General features: G+C 37.5%; 2 protein-coding genes across 3 annotated transcripts in view; both read right to left on the reverse strand.

Moving 5' to 3' along the window:
• Window positions 1-16,414, reverse strand: part of fer1l4 (fer-1 like family member 4) — a 41,201-nt gene extending 24,787 nt beyond the window's left edge. Inside the window, exons 1-13 of the mRNA XM_008409158.1 lie at window positions 16,336-16,414; window positions 15,109-15,164; window positions 13,276-13,364; window positions 12,948-13,047; window positions 12,780-12,874; window positions 11,522-11,566; window positions 10,279-10,443; window positions 10,144-10,204; window positions 9,878-10,009; window positions 9,400-9,462; window positions 9,224-9,308; window positions 8,966-9,134; window positions 8,515-8,692 (exon numbers count right to left, since the gene is read on the reverse strand). Of these exons, the coding sequence (XP_008407380.1) occupies window positions 8,515-8,692; window positions 8,966-9,134; window positions 9,224-9,308; window positions 9,400-9,462; window positions 9,878-10,009; window positions 10,144-10,204; window positions 10,279-10,443; window positions 11,522-11,566; window positions 12,780-12,874; window positions 12,948-13,047; window positions 13,276-13,364; window positions 15,109-15,164; window positions 16,336-16,414 (1,317 nt within the window). The remainder of the gene's footprint in view (window positions 1-8,514; window positions 8,693-8,965; window positions 9,135-9,223; window positions 9,309-9,399; window positions 9,463-9,877; window positions 10,010-10,143; window positions 10,205-10,278; window positions 10,444-11,521; window positions 11,567-12,779; window positions 12,875-12,947; window positions 13,048-13,275; window positions 13,365-15,108; window positions 15,165-16,335) is intronic.
• cpne1 (copine I) overlaps window positions 7-16,430 on the reverse strand; it is a 42,210-nt gene continuing 25,786 nt past the window's right edge. For both annotated transcript variants that reach the window (XM_008409155.2, XM_017304896.1), the window contains 15 exons: window positions 6,445-6,570; window positions 6,168-6,347; window positions 5,721-5,795; window positions 5,551-5,622; window positions 5,286-5,369; window positions 5,070-5,159; window positions 4,887-4,985; window positions 4,726-4,812; window positions 4,513-4,572; window positions 4,242-4,375; window positions 2,801-2,855; window positions 2,550-2,604; window positions 2,226-2,359; window positions 1,904-2,140; window positions 7-762 (listed from right to left, as the gene is read on the reverse strand). In XM_008409155.2, coding sequence (XP_008407377.1) covers window positions 646-762; window positions 1,904-2,140; window positions 2,226-2,359; window positions 2,550-2,604; window positions 2,801-2,855; window positions 4,242-4,375; window positions 4,513-4,572; window positions 4,726-4,812; window positions 4,887-4,985; window positions 5,070-5,159; window positions 5,286-5,369; window positions 5,551-5,622; window positions 5,721-5,795; window positions 6,168-6,347; window positions 6,445-6,570 — 1,605 coding nt within the window. In that variant the 3' untranslated portion in view covers window positions 7-645. The remainder of the gene's footprint in view (window positions 763-1,903; window positions 2,141-2,225; window positions 2,360-2,549; window positions 2,605-2,800; window positions 2,856-4,241; window positions 4,376-4,512; window positions 4,573-4,725; window positions 4,813-4,886; window positions 4,986-5,069; window positions 5,160-5,285; window positions 5,370-5,550; window positions 5,623-5,720; window positions 5,796-6,167; window positions 6,348-6,444; window positions 6,571-16,430) is intronic.

A 16,430-nucleotide genomic window follows, 5' to 3' on the forward strand; every position in this document is an offset into this window, starting at 1 on the left:
AGAAGCATCCTACAGGCACGGCTGCATTGCAAAAATAAGGCAACAAGAATGTTTTGAGTAAGGCTTCAGGTGCAAAGCTGGTAGCATCTTTCATTCTATTCTAGTTTTAAAGCATTTTAGGCAAAGGCAAAGTGCAAAGTGTTGGCACCTAATCAATAAAGCTAATCAGAGACCACAAAAWCACAGCTGGTTGGAGTGCAAAAGTTCTGGTAATAACTGGGAATGAAAACACTGAGTGGTAAGATACCAGCTCCTGTAGTTCCACAAATGTCCACTAGAGAGAGTGATAAAGTTGGATAGAGGGCGTGTTTTCCTGTGTGGCTCAGTGTTTCTCACTTGACACAAAACATGCATAGTTRGTTACAAAGAAGCAAAGTCCTAATCTATCTTAATATCATTTAGGTGCTAGAGAGAGAGAAATATGTAAAGTATGCAGTTATAAAACTATTTTAAAGGGTCAATTCATCCAGAATTATTTTAACAGGCTTGTAGATTAAGTACTGCTACGAAATTGGTTGACACTTCATGCTAATTATCAATGACCTGTTGATTGTGCATAGCATATAGCAATAATAGCAACAATTGTGAYGTGGAATGAGATGAGGCTGGAGTTTGATGTGTAGGTTTGGGGAATGCAGGYGACRTTTAGGATTTGGGAGCAGCTTGTTGTTTCTGCGGTTCGAGGCCTCTCATTTTGAAGTAAGACACAAGCTGGTTGGGGACCTCAGCGAGAACAGCCTGGGCCAGCGCCGTCACAGGAGCCTGGGCAAAGAAAGACAGATGTCAATGTATATAGCAAGTCTGTTTTTTTTTTTGTTTTTTAATCGAAAAAAGTTATTCCAGTGCATGATCCATCTTTTTCTGGCACACAATTCAATGAGAGAATAAAAAAAAAAACATTTCTCCCTAGTTTGAATCGTAAAAGTTATTAAAGCATAACATAAGTCTTTCAGATCTAAAATGGTGTTTGCGCAGTACTTTGACGTCATGAAGGGAATAAATTGCACAAACAAGAAGAAAAAACAAATATGATGCTTATTAACAACGACTGTAGGGTTTTGGACTTGATGCAACCATTTGTGCAACAATTTCTAATTGTGTACAAGTTCCATTCAATATTAATGAAACATTAAAGCTTTCCTTAAAAAACATGTCAAATTAAAATAGATTTGTAAACATCCATGAAAGAAAAACTAAGGAAGGCTAGTAAATAAGTCTCCTTGAAAACACTCAATAGGATATTAATTTCAACATATATTTTCCAGAAAATAGTTATTTTTCCTAACTTTAGTCGGTGTAAAGATTGTTAATGTCAAGGCATGTTAAACTGAGTATTTTGTGAGGAAGCAGCCACCTAAACTTCACAAAATGCTATAATTCTCAAAAACCTGGATTATCTCCATAGATGCTAAAACTTTCCACCATATTGAGAAAAAAGCAGTATTAACACAAGACRGTTTATTTACTTTTTTAGTTTCTTGTCACCAACTGGACATTTATGATTTAGTTCAGGAAATTGTTTAAAAATGTGCATTGCTTTTACTCAGAAATTTTAATTTGCAAAATGTTCTCCACTTGATCTTTCTTTTGATAAATTTCTGATGATGCAAAGACCGACATGCGCAAACAACTCTGTTCAACATCAGTGCTAATCTATTTATATTTACATTTCAAAAACTGATTAACTATCTTCTCAGTACTACTAAAGGAAACCCAAGTACCACCACTGGTATGTGTACCACAGCTTGAGAACCACAGCTACAATGCACTCTTRTATAAAGTGATGTTTGTCATTTCCACTTAATGGGACTGAGAATWAAAAAAAATAAAGAAGTTTCACTGTTTTTGTTTCATATATGGAAAAAGTGAAAAATGTGCATCTATTATTTACTAAGAGACTTACATCTTTGAAATTTCTGAATGGGACAAACTGGACGATGTCTCTGGATACGGCCTCACCAACAGTGGACCTAAGGACGCCATCGTCTCCATCCAGAAGCTCCATGGCCTTAAAATCAGCCGGCCCCACCCCCACAATAATAATCGACAAGGGCAGCCGGGAAGCCCGAACTATAGCATCCCTGGTCTGATCCAAGTCGGTGATTTCGCCATCAGTGAGGATGAGGAGAACGAAGTATTGCTGCAGACACAAAACAAGATCAGACTACAGGTTTGTGCTCGTTAGATTAGATTTTTGTGTATTTAAGATGTTTGCGGCTCCTCACAGAGGCGGTGGGAGCCTGAGCGACACCGGAGGCAATGGAAGCAACGTGGTTGATGATGGGAGAGAAGTTTGTGGGTCCGGACAGTTTAATTTGAGGCAAAACCCCTCTGTAAGCATCCACAATCCCCTGAATGCCTGGGAGACACAGAGGCAGAGCAGAGGATTAACTAATCAAACAATGCAGACCAACAAAGCGTAGAAAATAACCTGTGATTTGAAATGGCTTCGTTCCTGCCAACCCTATCTTAGTATTATATTTAGGATAAGTGTTCAGCAGCCCTCCGTGATATCCCCCTGGCATTATGTTGCATCTGTGTTACTTTACCTTGACAGTATGGGTTGCTGGGGTTGAAGTTGAGGGCGAACTCATGATTGGCCGCCTGTGAAACCAACAACAAAACAGTTCAGTGATTGCACAACAATAAAATAAAAGTAAATCATTCATGAAAAAACTGCTAATATTAGCTTGTTTATGCTGCCACAATTGTTCCTATTGCTGATTGCAGTTCATGCAGGTTTGTCATGCATGAGGCTGAACTTTAGATTCTAGACATCAGGTTGGTTATAAAAGCTGACCTGAAAGTCTGGAGGCAGTTTGGCACCAAACCCGAATGCTGGGAAGAGTTTATCACTGCAACAGAACATATGTCGAAAGAAATAAAAATGTAAAAATTACAACCGCCCTCAATAATTTCAAACTGTTCTAACTGGAATTTTTTTTTTTTGAACAAGCAGAAATTATAACAATGGTAGCAAATACAGGTCCTTCTCAAAAAATTAGCATATTGTGATAAAGTTCATTATTGTCCATAATGTAATGATAAAAATTAAACTGTCATATTTTAGATTCATTGCTCACCAACTGAAATATTTCAGGTCTTTTATTTTTTTAATACTGATGATTTTGGCATACAGCTCATGAAAACCCAAAATCCYTGTCTCAAAAAATTAGCATATTTCATCCGACCGATAAAAGAAATGTGTTTTAATACCAAAAAAGTCAACCTTCAAATAATTATTTTCAGTTATGCACTCAATACTTGGTCAGGAATTATTTTTGCAGCCTTCAATGCGGCATGACATGGAGGCAATCAGCCTGTGGCTCTGCTGAGGTGTTATGGAGCCCAGGATGCTTCGATGGCGGCCTTAAGCTCATCCAGAGTGTTGGGTCTTGCATCTCTCAACGAATGAACTTTATCACAATATGTAAATTTTTTGAGAAGGACCTGTATGCAGTATGGGGAAGTCGAACTGGTTGTAAATGAAAATCTGCAACGAACAAGATTAGAAAGGGGAAATAGTATWTCCAAACAGAAATTTTACACAAAAACAATATTGAATATAGAAGACTATGAAGAAGCTGTAGAACAATGAGTTCAGAATGCAGGTGTAGATTTAAAGCTTAGTCTAGGTGACAGTTTTAGATTATCACCCAGGTAAACTGAGAGCTGCATGCAAAAGACCTGAATGTGGTTTAATAATTATGCTTTCTTACAGAGGTCTGGAAATGCGAATAAATCCTGAAGTATAAAGCAGCTGTTCTAACAATGACATTAGAAAGGTTCCAAAGCAAAAGAAATGAGGCAGTAAAAGGTAAAGTATAGCAAATTACATAATCTAGGACATTGTGCATACTGCTTAGAGTTTTAGAAGGATGTGTGTGAAACTTTGGTGTTAAGTAGTGTTCCTGTGGATGGATGGAGATAAATCAGAATATCAAAAGTTAATTTCGTCATTGCATTTTGGTTATTTTTTATGAATTATGCTGTCTGTCTAATTCAATCCTAGAAACAGTTTCCATTTCTCGGAAAGTTATAATAATTATAAAATAAAAAGGATTTTAACACCCTACTGAAAGTACGTCCACGGGCTATTTAATATTTGCACTCAACACCTCGGGTTTCTTTTAGATAAATCAATGGAGACATAAACTTAATGATTTTTTAATTTGCTGAGATTAGTTTGTTTCAGGTTCCGACTCTGCATGGGTGTAGTTTGTGGTTCGTTGTGTACTGACGTGTCGTAGTCCTGGACCACCTGCCCCACAGACCACAGAGCAGACAGGTACTGGTTCAGCCCATCCGGACTCATGTAGTGGAGAGAGTTGGGCGAGCGAGGATCACCGTTTGAGCCGGTGAAGTCGATGCCGACCTAATGTGTTGACAAACATGGATTTATTTAAATAAAAAATGAAATCCCAAGAAGTCAGTTATTCAGAGGTGATGTAATCAAAACTGGTCAAAATCAAATATTAAATTTAGTCTGTGCATTAGTGTATGTGGACATACAGTGAAGTTGATCTGGCAGCCACCCATCACAAAGTCCAGGAATGAGTAGTCAGTCACCAACTGTAGGGGAACACATGAAACCAAAAGTCAGATGATTGAAAACTTAAAATCTAATTCTAAGAAACAAACACAGTTAAGATTTCAATGCTTATACAATCACAAGTATTCTTATAGAACCTAATAAAAACAATCCTGAGCTCCTGAAGTCCGTACCTTACAGCTCTTCACTGACACAACCCCAGAATTCTTGTAGCTTTTCTTCTTCTTCTGTTTCTCTGGGTGGATGCAGTCGAATTCCACCTAAACGATTGCAAAGTGGACAATGACCACGGGCAAACAGAAACAAATAAACTTACAAGTTTTACTGAACTCACTGGTGAGCCACCAGCAGCTTTCATCAACTCCGAGGCTTTTGTTGTGAAAGAACCAATCAGGTCATGTGACCCATCACTGTCATGGTCTGAACAATCCACCTGCAGAGGAGGGAAAGGATTTAATGTAATCAATGAWGATTTGATTGGTTGTTATGGGGGAACTTAAATMRYGATTGGTGAAACCTTCAAAGGTTTTTCCATGTCGGAGGAGCAGAAGGTCTGCAGTGGAACGGAGAACTTCTTCCAGCTGGGATTCAGGTTGTTCTTCACCACCTGCACACAAAAACACACATCACATCATTTTTACCATAGAAGACCATTAATGGGTGAATGGAGAGGAATCCACCCATTATATGCAACTTTCATGTTCCTGAAAGTTGCAGAAACGTGAATCTTTACCTCTGTTCTGTGAACCAGCTGCCATTTCCCATTTTCTCCTTGTTTAAAAATCTCCAAGAATGGATCAGACTTCCCAAATGTATCCTGGAGAAAAAACAGTTTTCTCAGCAAGTGTTTTTGAAGAACAAAGACGACAAAATTAAATGTGTATGGAGGCAACAAGTTTGTTCATTTATCACAGCAAAGCAATAAAACCCATGTTGTTCCTGCTCTGATTTAAAGAAAATGAACCTTTCAGCAATCTTAGTAGAGTTTTAGCCGTTACCTTCTTGTCAAGCTTTTTAGCTTCCAACTCCAACACAATGGCTCTATTGTCTTTGATTTCCTCTGCAGTGATCTACAGACAGTGACGTTAATAATGCTTCACCATCACCGATTCCTTAAGGACAAACTGTACAATGAGATGCTTTGCTCAATAAAATGCAGGCTACTTACTGTGATGCTTCCTTTCCCAGCTGGCTTGTCTTTCTTCAGCTGAAGAGGTCTGGTTATAGTTTTGCTGGAAACTATCTGAACACACACAAACACAAGTTAGATTTTTATTGCCAAGAAGTATACAGTATTCCTGATATTCTCTACTCTGTGAAATAAAAATTCAGCATCAGGCTGTTAGATAAAGAAAACCAGTCATAAAAAGCAATTCTTTCATTGCTGACATCACTCATCGATATTCAATCTAAAGCTTTTATGAAGCAAAAAAGTTGCCTGAAAAGGGTGGCTTGATTCTCACAAACTAATAACTGAATGTTGGCATAAGCAAAGATGCAAGGTCATGCTTGAAACTTCAACATTTACAGATCTTTTACCACTAAAACAGAAATAATAAAAGTAAAATAACTTATCTTCTRATAAGTTTTAAACCTGGCCTTGTACGGTGGTTACCTGTCCCAGCGTCAGCTCTGCCCCTCCAAGGTAATCATCATCGGCAAGATTAGAAGTGGAGTTATCAATGTCGTAGACCCCAAACTTCAGATTCTGAACCGTCTCGAAGTGATAATCTACCCTCAGGCGCTGACTAAAGGATGGACTTGAGGTGTTTTTCAGACGTTCGGTGCGACACAGCTGACAAAGCRACAGGAAGAGATGGGTGCAGTGGGTTTACCTCAAATATGAATTCAATCTGGGAAAAAACAAACTGTAACAAGCAAAGAGCTATTACCTCTGTCCATTTGTCTCCCGTTTTCTGCAGCAGTACACAAAGAGGGTCTGATTTTGAGCCAACATCTTTATCCAGTAGGTTCTCGCAGGAAACCGTCAGCTCAATCTTAGAGAYACAGTCTGCCATCTGAAAAAGAGTAAATAGGGGTGTTTTGGTTAGCCCAGAAAATAAAACATCTCCGGTTTAATTTGCAGTCAATAAATTGTTTTTTTTTATAAAAAGWCCTGAACATCATTTTTTCCAAACATTAAATGTTTAGAGGCCATTACATTCAACGTAGTGTAATAATGATTCAAACGACAAATACAAAATGTGATGTGGCAGAGAAATTGGTYACTTAGGAAAAAAATTTGAACAAGGTCACATAAATCAGCAATATGGCTTTAAATTAATGATAGTGCTCCTCTGCAACAGCTCGAGTATACATTTGCGCAAATCAAAACCAAAAAAAAAACCAAACACTTAATACAATGAAATAAGTTATTACAGCCAAGGTTACAAAAGTGAAGTGCAACTTTAACAATAGTGAAAGAAACACTGTAATTTACTACAGAAGGAGAGCCTGAAATGTCATTTCAGCTCATGTGTAAAASTATGGGGTTTCTCGAGGATTCATTTTCCGGAAAATTTCATTCAACATCTATTTGATCCCCCTCATTCAAATTATACTGAATCATAATCTCCCTTACATACTGATGGCACAGATATTTACATTCCTGCTATGACCAAAGTCGTCAAATAAGAGTGTCAATATCAACATAAAGTATTGCTAAATAAGCTTTCTATGTAAACAACACTCTAATAAAGGGCTTCCTGTCACATCAGGATAAAGAAAAAACTACACGTTTTTTTTTTTTTTATCTCAGAGGGTTAGATCATTGWATTGGTGCCTACGTGAGGGGGAAAAAACGATAAATCAAGCAGCTGCAGCTCATCCCAAGTCTTTTTACTGGTGCTAAAAGTACTAACGCCAGCAAAAGGATCAAATCATATCATTCAGATGTATATTTCTCATTATAAAGATATATATTTACATTTTTAAATTGTGTTGATACTCTAAAAAGCACTACATAGATGTGTGCCAAATTGTATTTCAAAATTGCTGGTCAAATATACACCTCACTTGTCCTAATATACGTATAATGCGTCTTACGCTCTCTTGTCTTCATTGTACATTTCTTTACTTGTTATTTTATTTTCCTGCAACACGCTTAGAATTACATCATGGATTACTGGTGTTATACAAATAAACTTGCCATGCATAGAAAAAAAATTCACTTAAACCTCAAGCTTTGCGTTTTATAATCTGATATCTTCACCATGATGAGGAAAAGCCGTCCAAAAAGGCAAAGACACGCAAATCAACCCAGATATGCAGCTTCTGTGTAGTCCGACTATAAAGACTCAAAAAATATATTGTACTATTCTTTAAACTTCATATAGCAATTAAACAACTTGATTTTATCTACAAGGCCTGCTAAACCGGTTTTACGACGATCTTCTCTGATGAGTCACTGCACAGTTTTCTCCAGCAGCAGCTGTACAACTATAGACGGACTCTGTGTCATCTAACTAANGATTTGCCTTTACCTTTATTGGGCTCTTTGGTTCCTCCTATCAGTCTGTATTTTCTCATATTGAGGTCATCAAACCAAATTTCAGATCTACCATGACTGACTGACACCTGCTGGCGTCAGGTTTGCAACCAGCTTCTGACTGAGAAACCAGTAACCAGAGACCAGTAACCAGAAACCATTGACCAGTGACCAGAAACCAGTAACCTGCTCCCAGTGTCAGAATCTCACTGAGGAAGAAACTGGATTAGGTTTTCTGTCACTTTATTGTTTCTGCTATAACTGATGTATATTCGCATATAAAATAAGTCAATAGAGTTTAATTTGCAATTTTTTATGTCTTTGTGTCATGGGGTAGATCTCAGGCAGCTGGTGAGAGAAAAAGTAGATCTTGCTCTCAAAACGTTTGAGCACCCCTGATCAACAGCATACAAGTAAAAACAATGTCAATTAAATATTTCATACCAAGAATATTTGTATTTGTTCATCTGTGTACCTGCTGTCCAGCGAAGGTCACCTGTACGTAGGGGTCAATAAAAACTGCCCGATCAGTGACGGACATCTTTGCCATCAGCCCTGCTTCCATGGTTGGGAGACCCTCAGCTCTGTAGATCCGAACACGAAACCGAGCCCATGGACGCTCAGACGGCATACCACGAGGAAGTAACAGATTTCTTTAAAACAACAGCATTAAAATAGTTAAATTCACCTCAGTGGAAGGCTCTTTTATTCAAGAATATGGTTTAAACAAGACATTCAGGAATTACTCCCAGATTTCCCATAAAAGGGTAACAGCATGAAGTTATCTAACCAAGACAATAATCTCAGTTACATTTACATTGAGACTTGGCAAATTTATTTTCAACCATAATGTAAAATGTGAAACAAAACATTTCCTTGGTATTTTTAATCTGTTTAAAATAATGACAATACTTCATTTCACTGACTTTTCTATATCCTCGCTGCTTCCAGACGAGGAACCCTTTGATAGACTGGGCATCCGAAGAGCGTCTCCCTTCATCAGCACACTAAGGCTGGCCCGGACAAAGCCCTTCACTCCTGACCTGGTGTCGGTCGGGTCGGTGAGAGGAGCCCACTTCTGATAGAAACGGTGGTCTGGAGCAGCAAACAGATGAGTCAGTGAGTACCTTGGGGTTTAGGTAGGGTCAGAGTTCTTTGTTGTGAGCTGTAAGCCGTACTGGTACCTGGCTGACTGTACACGGTGGAGATGTCAATCTTAAAGGTCCCAATGTGGGTCATCAGGAAGGCCAAGGTCCGTCTGTGGAACACCTGAGACGAGATAAGGTTACAAGTGATCATGATGACTCCTTAATCTCTAAAAGGCAGAATAAATAAATAAATAAGCAAATGTTTGAAGAACCTTTATTTCTATGACTTCGTCAAAGAAGATTTGAGGAGCCTCCTGAAACTCAAACTGGAAATTCTAGAAAAAGTGAAAAGAGGAAAAGGAGAAACAACTTCAGTTTACTCTACTTTTGCTTGATATGTAATCCATGACATGTGGAAAGACKCTTAATTTCCACAGTTAAATATGGTGGAGGATCTATGATGCAGCGGGCCTCCRTCTCTTCMAAGGACTCATTAAGAGCATTACGTCACAAACTCTTTAGAAAGTTCATGCAAAGTTTAAATAAAAATMTGACGGGYTCTACTTGGATCTTTCATTCATGATATGATCCAAAAGCTGTGGTCAAATCAACATAGAAATAAATGCAATCTCAACTTTCACTTTCTTTCAAAACATACATTCATCTAAGTTCCCTGATTTAGATTTAGATTTCTACATTAGACTCTGATTTGGTTCACAGTTTTCTCCTGAATTCCCAGCTGTGGCGTACCTCRTTGTAGAATGGGCAGTTAGTGGATTTCTGTGTTGCTGTGTGTTTTTTCTGACTTGCAACGCTGATAAAAACTGCAGGGCTGATGTTCACGCCAACAAGCTTCTGAGCCTCCAGGATGTTCACATTCACCTGCATCAGTACACAATCAAGCACACGGTTACGTTAACTCAATAAACTTTAGATGATACTCAGAAAGATTTAACAGGAGTGTTTACTGGATTTACCTGTAGCTGGCAGGATAGTAAATTCTAACTTGAACTCACCTGAAAGCTGTGGACTCTGGGCATCGCTGCAACAGCAGTTCTAGACAGGGGTCTGCAACGACTGCACAGACACACCCAGCAGATCAGYGATTCTGCACCCTGACGGGTAAGAGAGACAACGTCACACCAACTCACCTCCTGAGAGGAGTTAAAGTGATGTCACAGGTCTCCATCTCCACAAGGTCATCATCATAATCATAATCCTCATCATCCTCGTCTTCATCGCCTGTCCGGATCAGGCTCTGACCAAGACGGCGAGCATCTCTCTCCAGCTGATCGTTGCGAGACGCCATGGATCCTCTAATGACAAGAAAAGACAAGGTTCTATATTTGTTCTTGTTTCAGGAGGAAAGTTTTTTTTTTTTAAAGAGTCACTATAGGCAATCATATGTTTATCTGTTTCTATCTGGATTAGAATATGCATTATAAAAATGATGGTTAGGTTGTATGAATAGTTTATAAATGTTTTAAAAGCTGCAATAAGTAAGACAGAGCAGAGTGGAGATTATTTACTAAAATKGAAGAAAATAGAGGTTTGTAGTCAAATAAATAAAGAAAAGCAATCATTTTGATTCATTAGCAGTTACATATTGCCCCTTGCAGAAGTATTTACACGTCTTGTACATTTTCACATTTTGTCAAGTTACAATCAGAACCTCCAGTTTGTTGTAATGGGACTTTATGTGCTAGACCAATACAAAGTAGCACATATGTGTTAAGTGGAAAGAAAAGAAACAAGGTTTTTAAAATTGTTCCAAACAAAAACAACAGAAAAAGTGTTGCATTGATTTGGCCCATTTATGATACACAAACATGCTTTGATGTAAGCCGGGCATGGCTAGCCTCAGTCTTCAAAAGTAAGTGTCCTGCATGATTTAGATGTTTTATTTGTCAGAAACACCTTAATAAAATGAATGTTTCTCTACAAGTCTTCTGCAGAACCTGATGCATATAGAACATGGAGGACACTGCATCTTAAAGAATGGAGTTGTTGRTGTTTATTGATGAATKTTCTGCAATAAAGCTCTGAGGCCTTCAAAGAACGGCCTCATTTATACTGAGATGAAATTACAAACAAGYAGACTCTGGGGGTAGTTGGTGGCACTACAATTTATTTGGGRGCAAAAGAGTAAAACTGAGCTGAACACAARTACAGAAATTGCTTTTATTATTTTTATTAGTTGTTATRTCATAAAACATGAAAATACTTAAGGTGTATGAATGCTTTTGCATGATGCTGTAGTTGAAGTAAAATACTCCAGATTCTGACTGTCTTGTTGCTGATATTCAGAAAAATTAATGTGTGGATAAAATATTTAGCTTAACCTTGTAACATCTGCAAAGGCAGGAACAAATGAATGTTATAGGAAAGTCTCACCTCTCAATGTCATCAAATCCATCATTCCTGATGACCAYAGATGATCTGTAAATGGATAAAAAATGWTATAAAAGAAAGTAATAACTACCATCTCTCTGCCTTGCAGTTGGTCTGTGTGTAAATTATCTTAACAATCTTTTACATACAGCCGAGCAGGCAAGTTTCCTCTTCCAGTATTTTGTGCAAAGCAAAGTATCAAACATAGTGCAGAAAAAGGGATTACAGTTATCTATTATTTAGATAATGTAAAAGTGTGCAACAGCAATTTCTACACCCTCTAGACCGTAAAAGGAAGCCGGAGAGAAAATTTCTGCATTTCTGTGAAAAAWGGATGGTATATCACATCCTGCAAATAGACTGAACATGCATTATAAAAGACTGTTGGCTTAATTTTGTTTCTATGGGTATAAAACATATGGGTATATGTTTGGTGTGTTTTTATGCTGTGCTAGTTTTCAAAATTGTAATATATAATGTTTACAAAGGAAAGACAGCTTTGGTTTTATTTCTTCACTAAAAAAATGTAAGCTGCAGTAAGGGGGCTAAATTTTATAATTGTTTGTTTATTCAATAAATTTAAAAAGCTACAAATCACTTGGTTTTAGGGTTAAAAGATCCAGTTATAGATAAATTGTTTGGAAAATGACATGTATACGTTGCACAAAGTTGATAGACCTATAAAACATCAATCAACACAATTCCTATCCAAATTAAGTTTTTAAAAACATAAAAAAGGCTAATTGTTCCAAGAGGAAAATTATGGATTGACTCGGATCAGAGATTTTTTTTTATTTCCTACCAAGAGTCAATCATTTTTAAATTAAATATATAAAATATCAATTACATTGTTTTTGTCTGTTCTTGAATTTTCTGAGTAGGAGCAGGATATGTAGCATTTTGAGATCTTTATGCAGTATCTGAAAACAGATAACACACCCAAGCTGAAACTTCTGTGCTATGGCTTTGTCCCTTAAATATATTTGTATTGCTTAATAAATATGCTTACTTTTTTAAGTATGTCTTCAAGAGTCTTAATTTATGCATCTCACAGAGGCAAATTATAGACAACACCCCAAAATATACTTCACCTTCTGCAGAAAATTGTTGGAGAACAATTTGCTGCAGAATTTTAATTTGTTCATGTTGTCTACGTCTAAGATAAACATGTCAAAAAACAATAAGTAAGAGAGCAAGTATTTTTCTCAAACTGTACTTTGTATTGTGTATATTTAAGTGAAAAACTAAGATATGTTTTTACTCATCACTGTCTTCAACTTCCAAAAAGTCCAGTCCCTCCCATTGTCCTGCTACTCCCTCCAGTGGATGGAACCGAATGTCCAGCTCTATAATAATCTACAGAGACAGAGAGACAATATGGCTGCTACTGAACTCAAGACATTTACAGATGATGTTAATGTGGCCTTACATCAGTCAGGCTGTAGTTGGCATCAGTCAGAGGTTCTCGAAGCAGCAACCTCCCGGAGGTAACTACATGCTGCAGACTAATRACAAGCTGACCGAGCAGTCTACAAAAACACAGACAGTTATTATTATCTAATAAAACACTGTGTCTCAATCCATATAATGCAACACCAGGTTGTTTCACTGTTTGCAGCTTATCTGATTAGAGGTTGAAACTGTGCTTTTGAATGAGATTCAAGTGGAAGTAGTAATTTCTGGTCAGTTTCRGGTTAGAAGATGGTTGKATGCTATGAGTTTGGATTCATGTGCATACATGTGTTTGYGTGTGTTACCTGTTGGAAAAGAATTTGCTGCAGTTGTAAACGCTGATAGACAAAAGTTCTTCTGTGATCTCTTTACCATAATGGGGCCAACGGAAATGCTGCATGCAAAGAATTACACAAAGAYCAAAGCTGAAGCACCTTTTATTTCACTTCTAGATTTTTGAAAACATTTCATGTGTTAATGTGTCACTGTTGAGGGCCTTTCCTAATGTTGCCTTAGTTTTTACTGAATCTATATAATGAAGGATGAGTGTATACATTCAAAATGAAACATCAGAAGAACAAGTGAAAATCCAAAATTGATTTAATCACAAACATTTTAAATTTTGCAAGATCTTAAGCCAGCAATGTTGATTAGAGCTGTTTTACTTTAAGTTTCATGTAAAGTAGCCAAAAGCTCCTGTTTGGGTTCATTGGACCATAAAGTTGTCATTTCAGCATATTTTGTTCCTGCCAGGCTCTGAGGAACTTCCATAATCAGTTTGCTTCTTGTCTTTCCACCCAATCTTAGAGTAAAATTCAGTTTAAAAAAAGAATCTGTTTGTAGTACAGAAAATCCTCCAACCTGAACAAGTAGGAAAAGACCGTTTCTATCTTTACTTTGGAGATTTTCCAGAACAATCATTAACTACTGTGTCTTAGAGGAAGGCACGCACACAAACATTCACCTGGAAACACCTACAGAACAAACACCTGACTGACTCAGCAGCAAAGAAATACAGCATAGGTTCTCTGAAACCCCGTGCCTGCGAACTGCTACTATATGCCATGTTCACATCAACAAACACCAGGCGACAGAATGAAAGGTGCAGCGTCACCAGTTCAACAAATATTGCCTCTGGTCATAAAGTTAAAACAAACCAGACAATCAGACTTGTGACCTTCTCTGAACAATATGATAAATGACAACATTTTTAAAAAGTACACAATTAATGCATCAAACATCTTACAGCATTTTTTTAAAATAAAATGTTAAACTAACCATCATTGTCACTGCTGATGTCCATGTTTTGTAAAAAAAAAAAAAAAAAAAAAAAAAAAAGAGGCAGAGAGGAATATCATGTATTTTCCAAGCACATAGCTCATTTTATAGCTCAATCAAGTTTTAATGAAAATGCTATGTAAATCAAACATAACTTTGTTATAACTAAGAAATTTGGCTTCACAAAATGACGCGTTGAAATTGGCCTCCGTCTCTTTAAGAAGCTCCTGCTCTTCCTGACACTCCACCTTCCGCACCACAACAGTGCTTCTCCATCATGCCATTTACAACCGTTCTTAGAAGCGTTGGTCTGAGAAGTGGGTTGTTTGATGAAGTCGGCAGACTGGCAGGTCCACCAGGTGTTTGCTAATTGCTGCTGCCACTAGTCTGGAGGAGCTGAGTGGGGAAGGAGTTGGACAGGACTGCTCTGTGAGTCAGAAGTTCAGCTTTGTGGAWATAGGCATGTAGGCACCCCTCAGGATGTCGAACTCATTTGAATTTTTGGGACATTTTGGGCCMTGAATCATTAATGTCCTCAAAGGAAATTCATGATTCATTTGATTTGACTGATACAATACTTAAACTCAAAAATGTTATCTTGAAAGTTTTATTTACGTGTCCCTCTAGTGTCTATGGGCCACATAAAAATTTACGTCAGGCCAGATTTGGCCCCCAGACCTTGAGTTTGATATATGTATGTTATAGGCTGCAAAAGGACTTGTCATTAGGGTGGAAGGTGAAAATGACTCTGGACATTCAGCCACAGCTGTTTATTATCTGTAATCAGCCTGTATGTTTAGCTGCCTCAGGTCATCTTCAAATACATTTCCTGTTTCTACAGCATTCATACGGTTACTGACCTCGTTGAAGATGGCAACATTCTCACACTGTGGGGCTCTGGTTTTATGAGTGAAACCTGGAGGATAGATAGATTAATTAAACAGGTTACATTGGCAACACCAGTATTTRTCCTATCTGGTTATTAACTAGTTATTAGGTGAAAGGGGAATAGAACAGATGGAAAGCAATAGACTTTTGTGGATAGATGGAATAAAACTTTTTACATCATAGAGGACTGACAATCTAAATAACACAATTATTCCAATGTTAAATGAAGGATAGGAAATCTGTTTCATTTTACTGGATTGGGTTCATAAACTGGGTTTTCAACTCCAGTTCTAAAGAAATGGATGTSTTGCAACTTTTAGATTTCTCTCTGCTTTAACACAATTGAGTCAAGTAGTGAGGTCACTGGCAGGAGAACTTGACCGCATACTGAGGAAGTAATTTAGTCATTTAATTCAGGTGTGTTGGACCTGAGACACATCTACAGGCTGCAGCCCTACGGAACTGGAGTTGAAGACTCCTGCTCTAAACTAGTGTTTCAAGGTTATTTTCCAAAGTTCTGTCTCTTTTCAGCTAGATTTATAGTTCATTTTCTTGCACTTTCTCTTAATTTAGATAAATATTTGATGCTATAAAGCCTTGAAGCTACTAGTGTTGCTGATGTACCGTCTACTAACCTCTTGAGGGCAATGAACCAACAAAATGTTTTAATGGTTTGGAAAAAAATATATATGGTCGAGGTAGTTGTCCCTGGAATAAAATAACTTCTTATGACAACAAAGAAAACAACCATACATGATCACTTCATAGCTCTTGCAACTGGGAACTTAATTATTTGTGTATTATKTGGAAATGTAATAATACTGTGATTAACTTTCCTCATGAGCCTTAAAAAGCCCAGTCTGAAACTTTATYTTTTAATCCTGAGAAGTGAAAATGACTGAGATCAGATTTAAGACACATTTGTTCTGTGTATAATTTTTACTTAGATCCTCATACTTCCTTCACTTTAAACCTTAATTGCATTCATTCAAATGTCAAAATTAAAGCAATGACCACAAACAACTATCTAGTAGGGTGTAAAAAATGTTAAATGAACTTCAATATGTCTGCCACATCAAAATAGCCTTAAACTAGATATTCACACATGAAACCTCCAGGAAGTATTTGTTAGGAGTCCCTCTGATGCTCTGTCTTCACAGCGTTGTGAAGACAGAGTGGAGCATATTTGCACAAATTACCTCTGAAGGAGAGTTCAACCTTTCTGTCTGAACGTCCCGGCAGGTTGAAGATCCTCTTCAGATCCACACTGATGGACATGATGGCCTTCACCTCT

Source organism: Poecilia reticulata, linkage group LG5 (assembly GCF_000633615.1).
Source record: "Poecilia reticulata strain Guanapo linkage group LG5, Guppy_female_1.0+MT, whole genome shotgun sequence".
Lineage (NCBI taxonomy): Eukaryota > Metazoa > Chordata > Actinopteri > Cyprinodontiformes > Poeciliidae > Poecilia > Poecilia reticulata.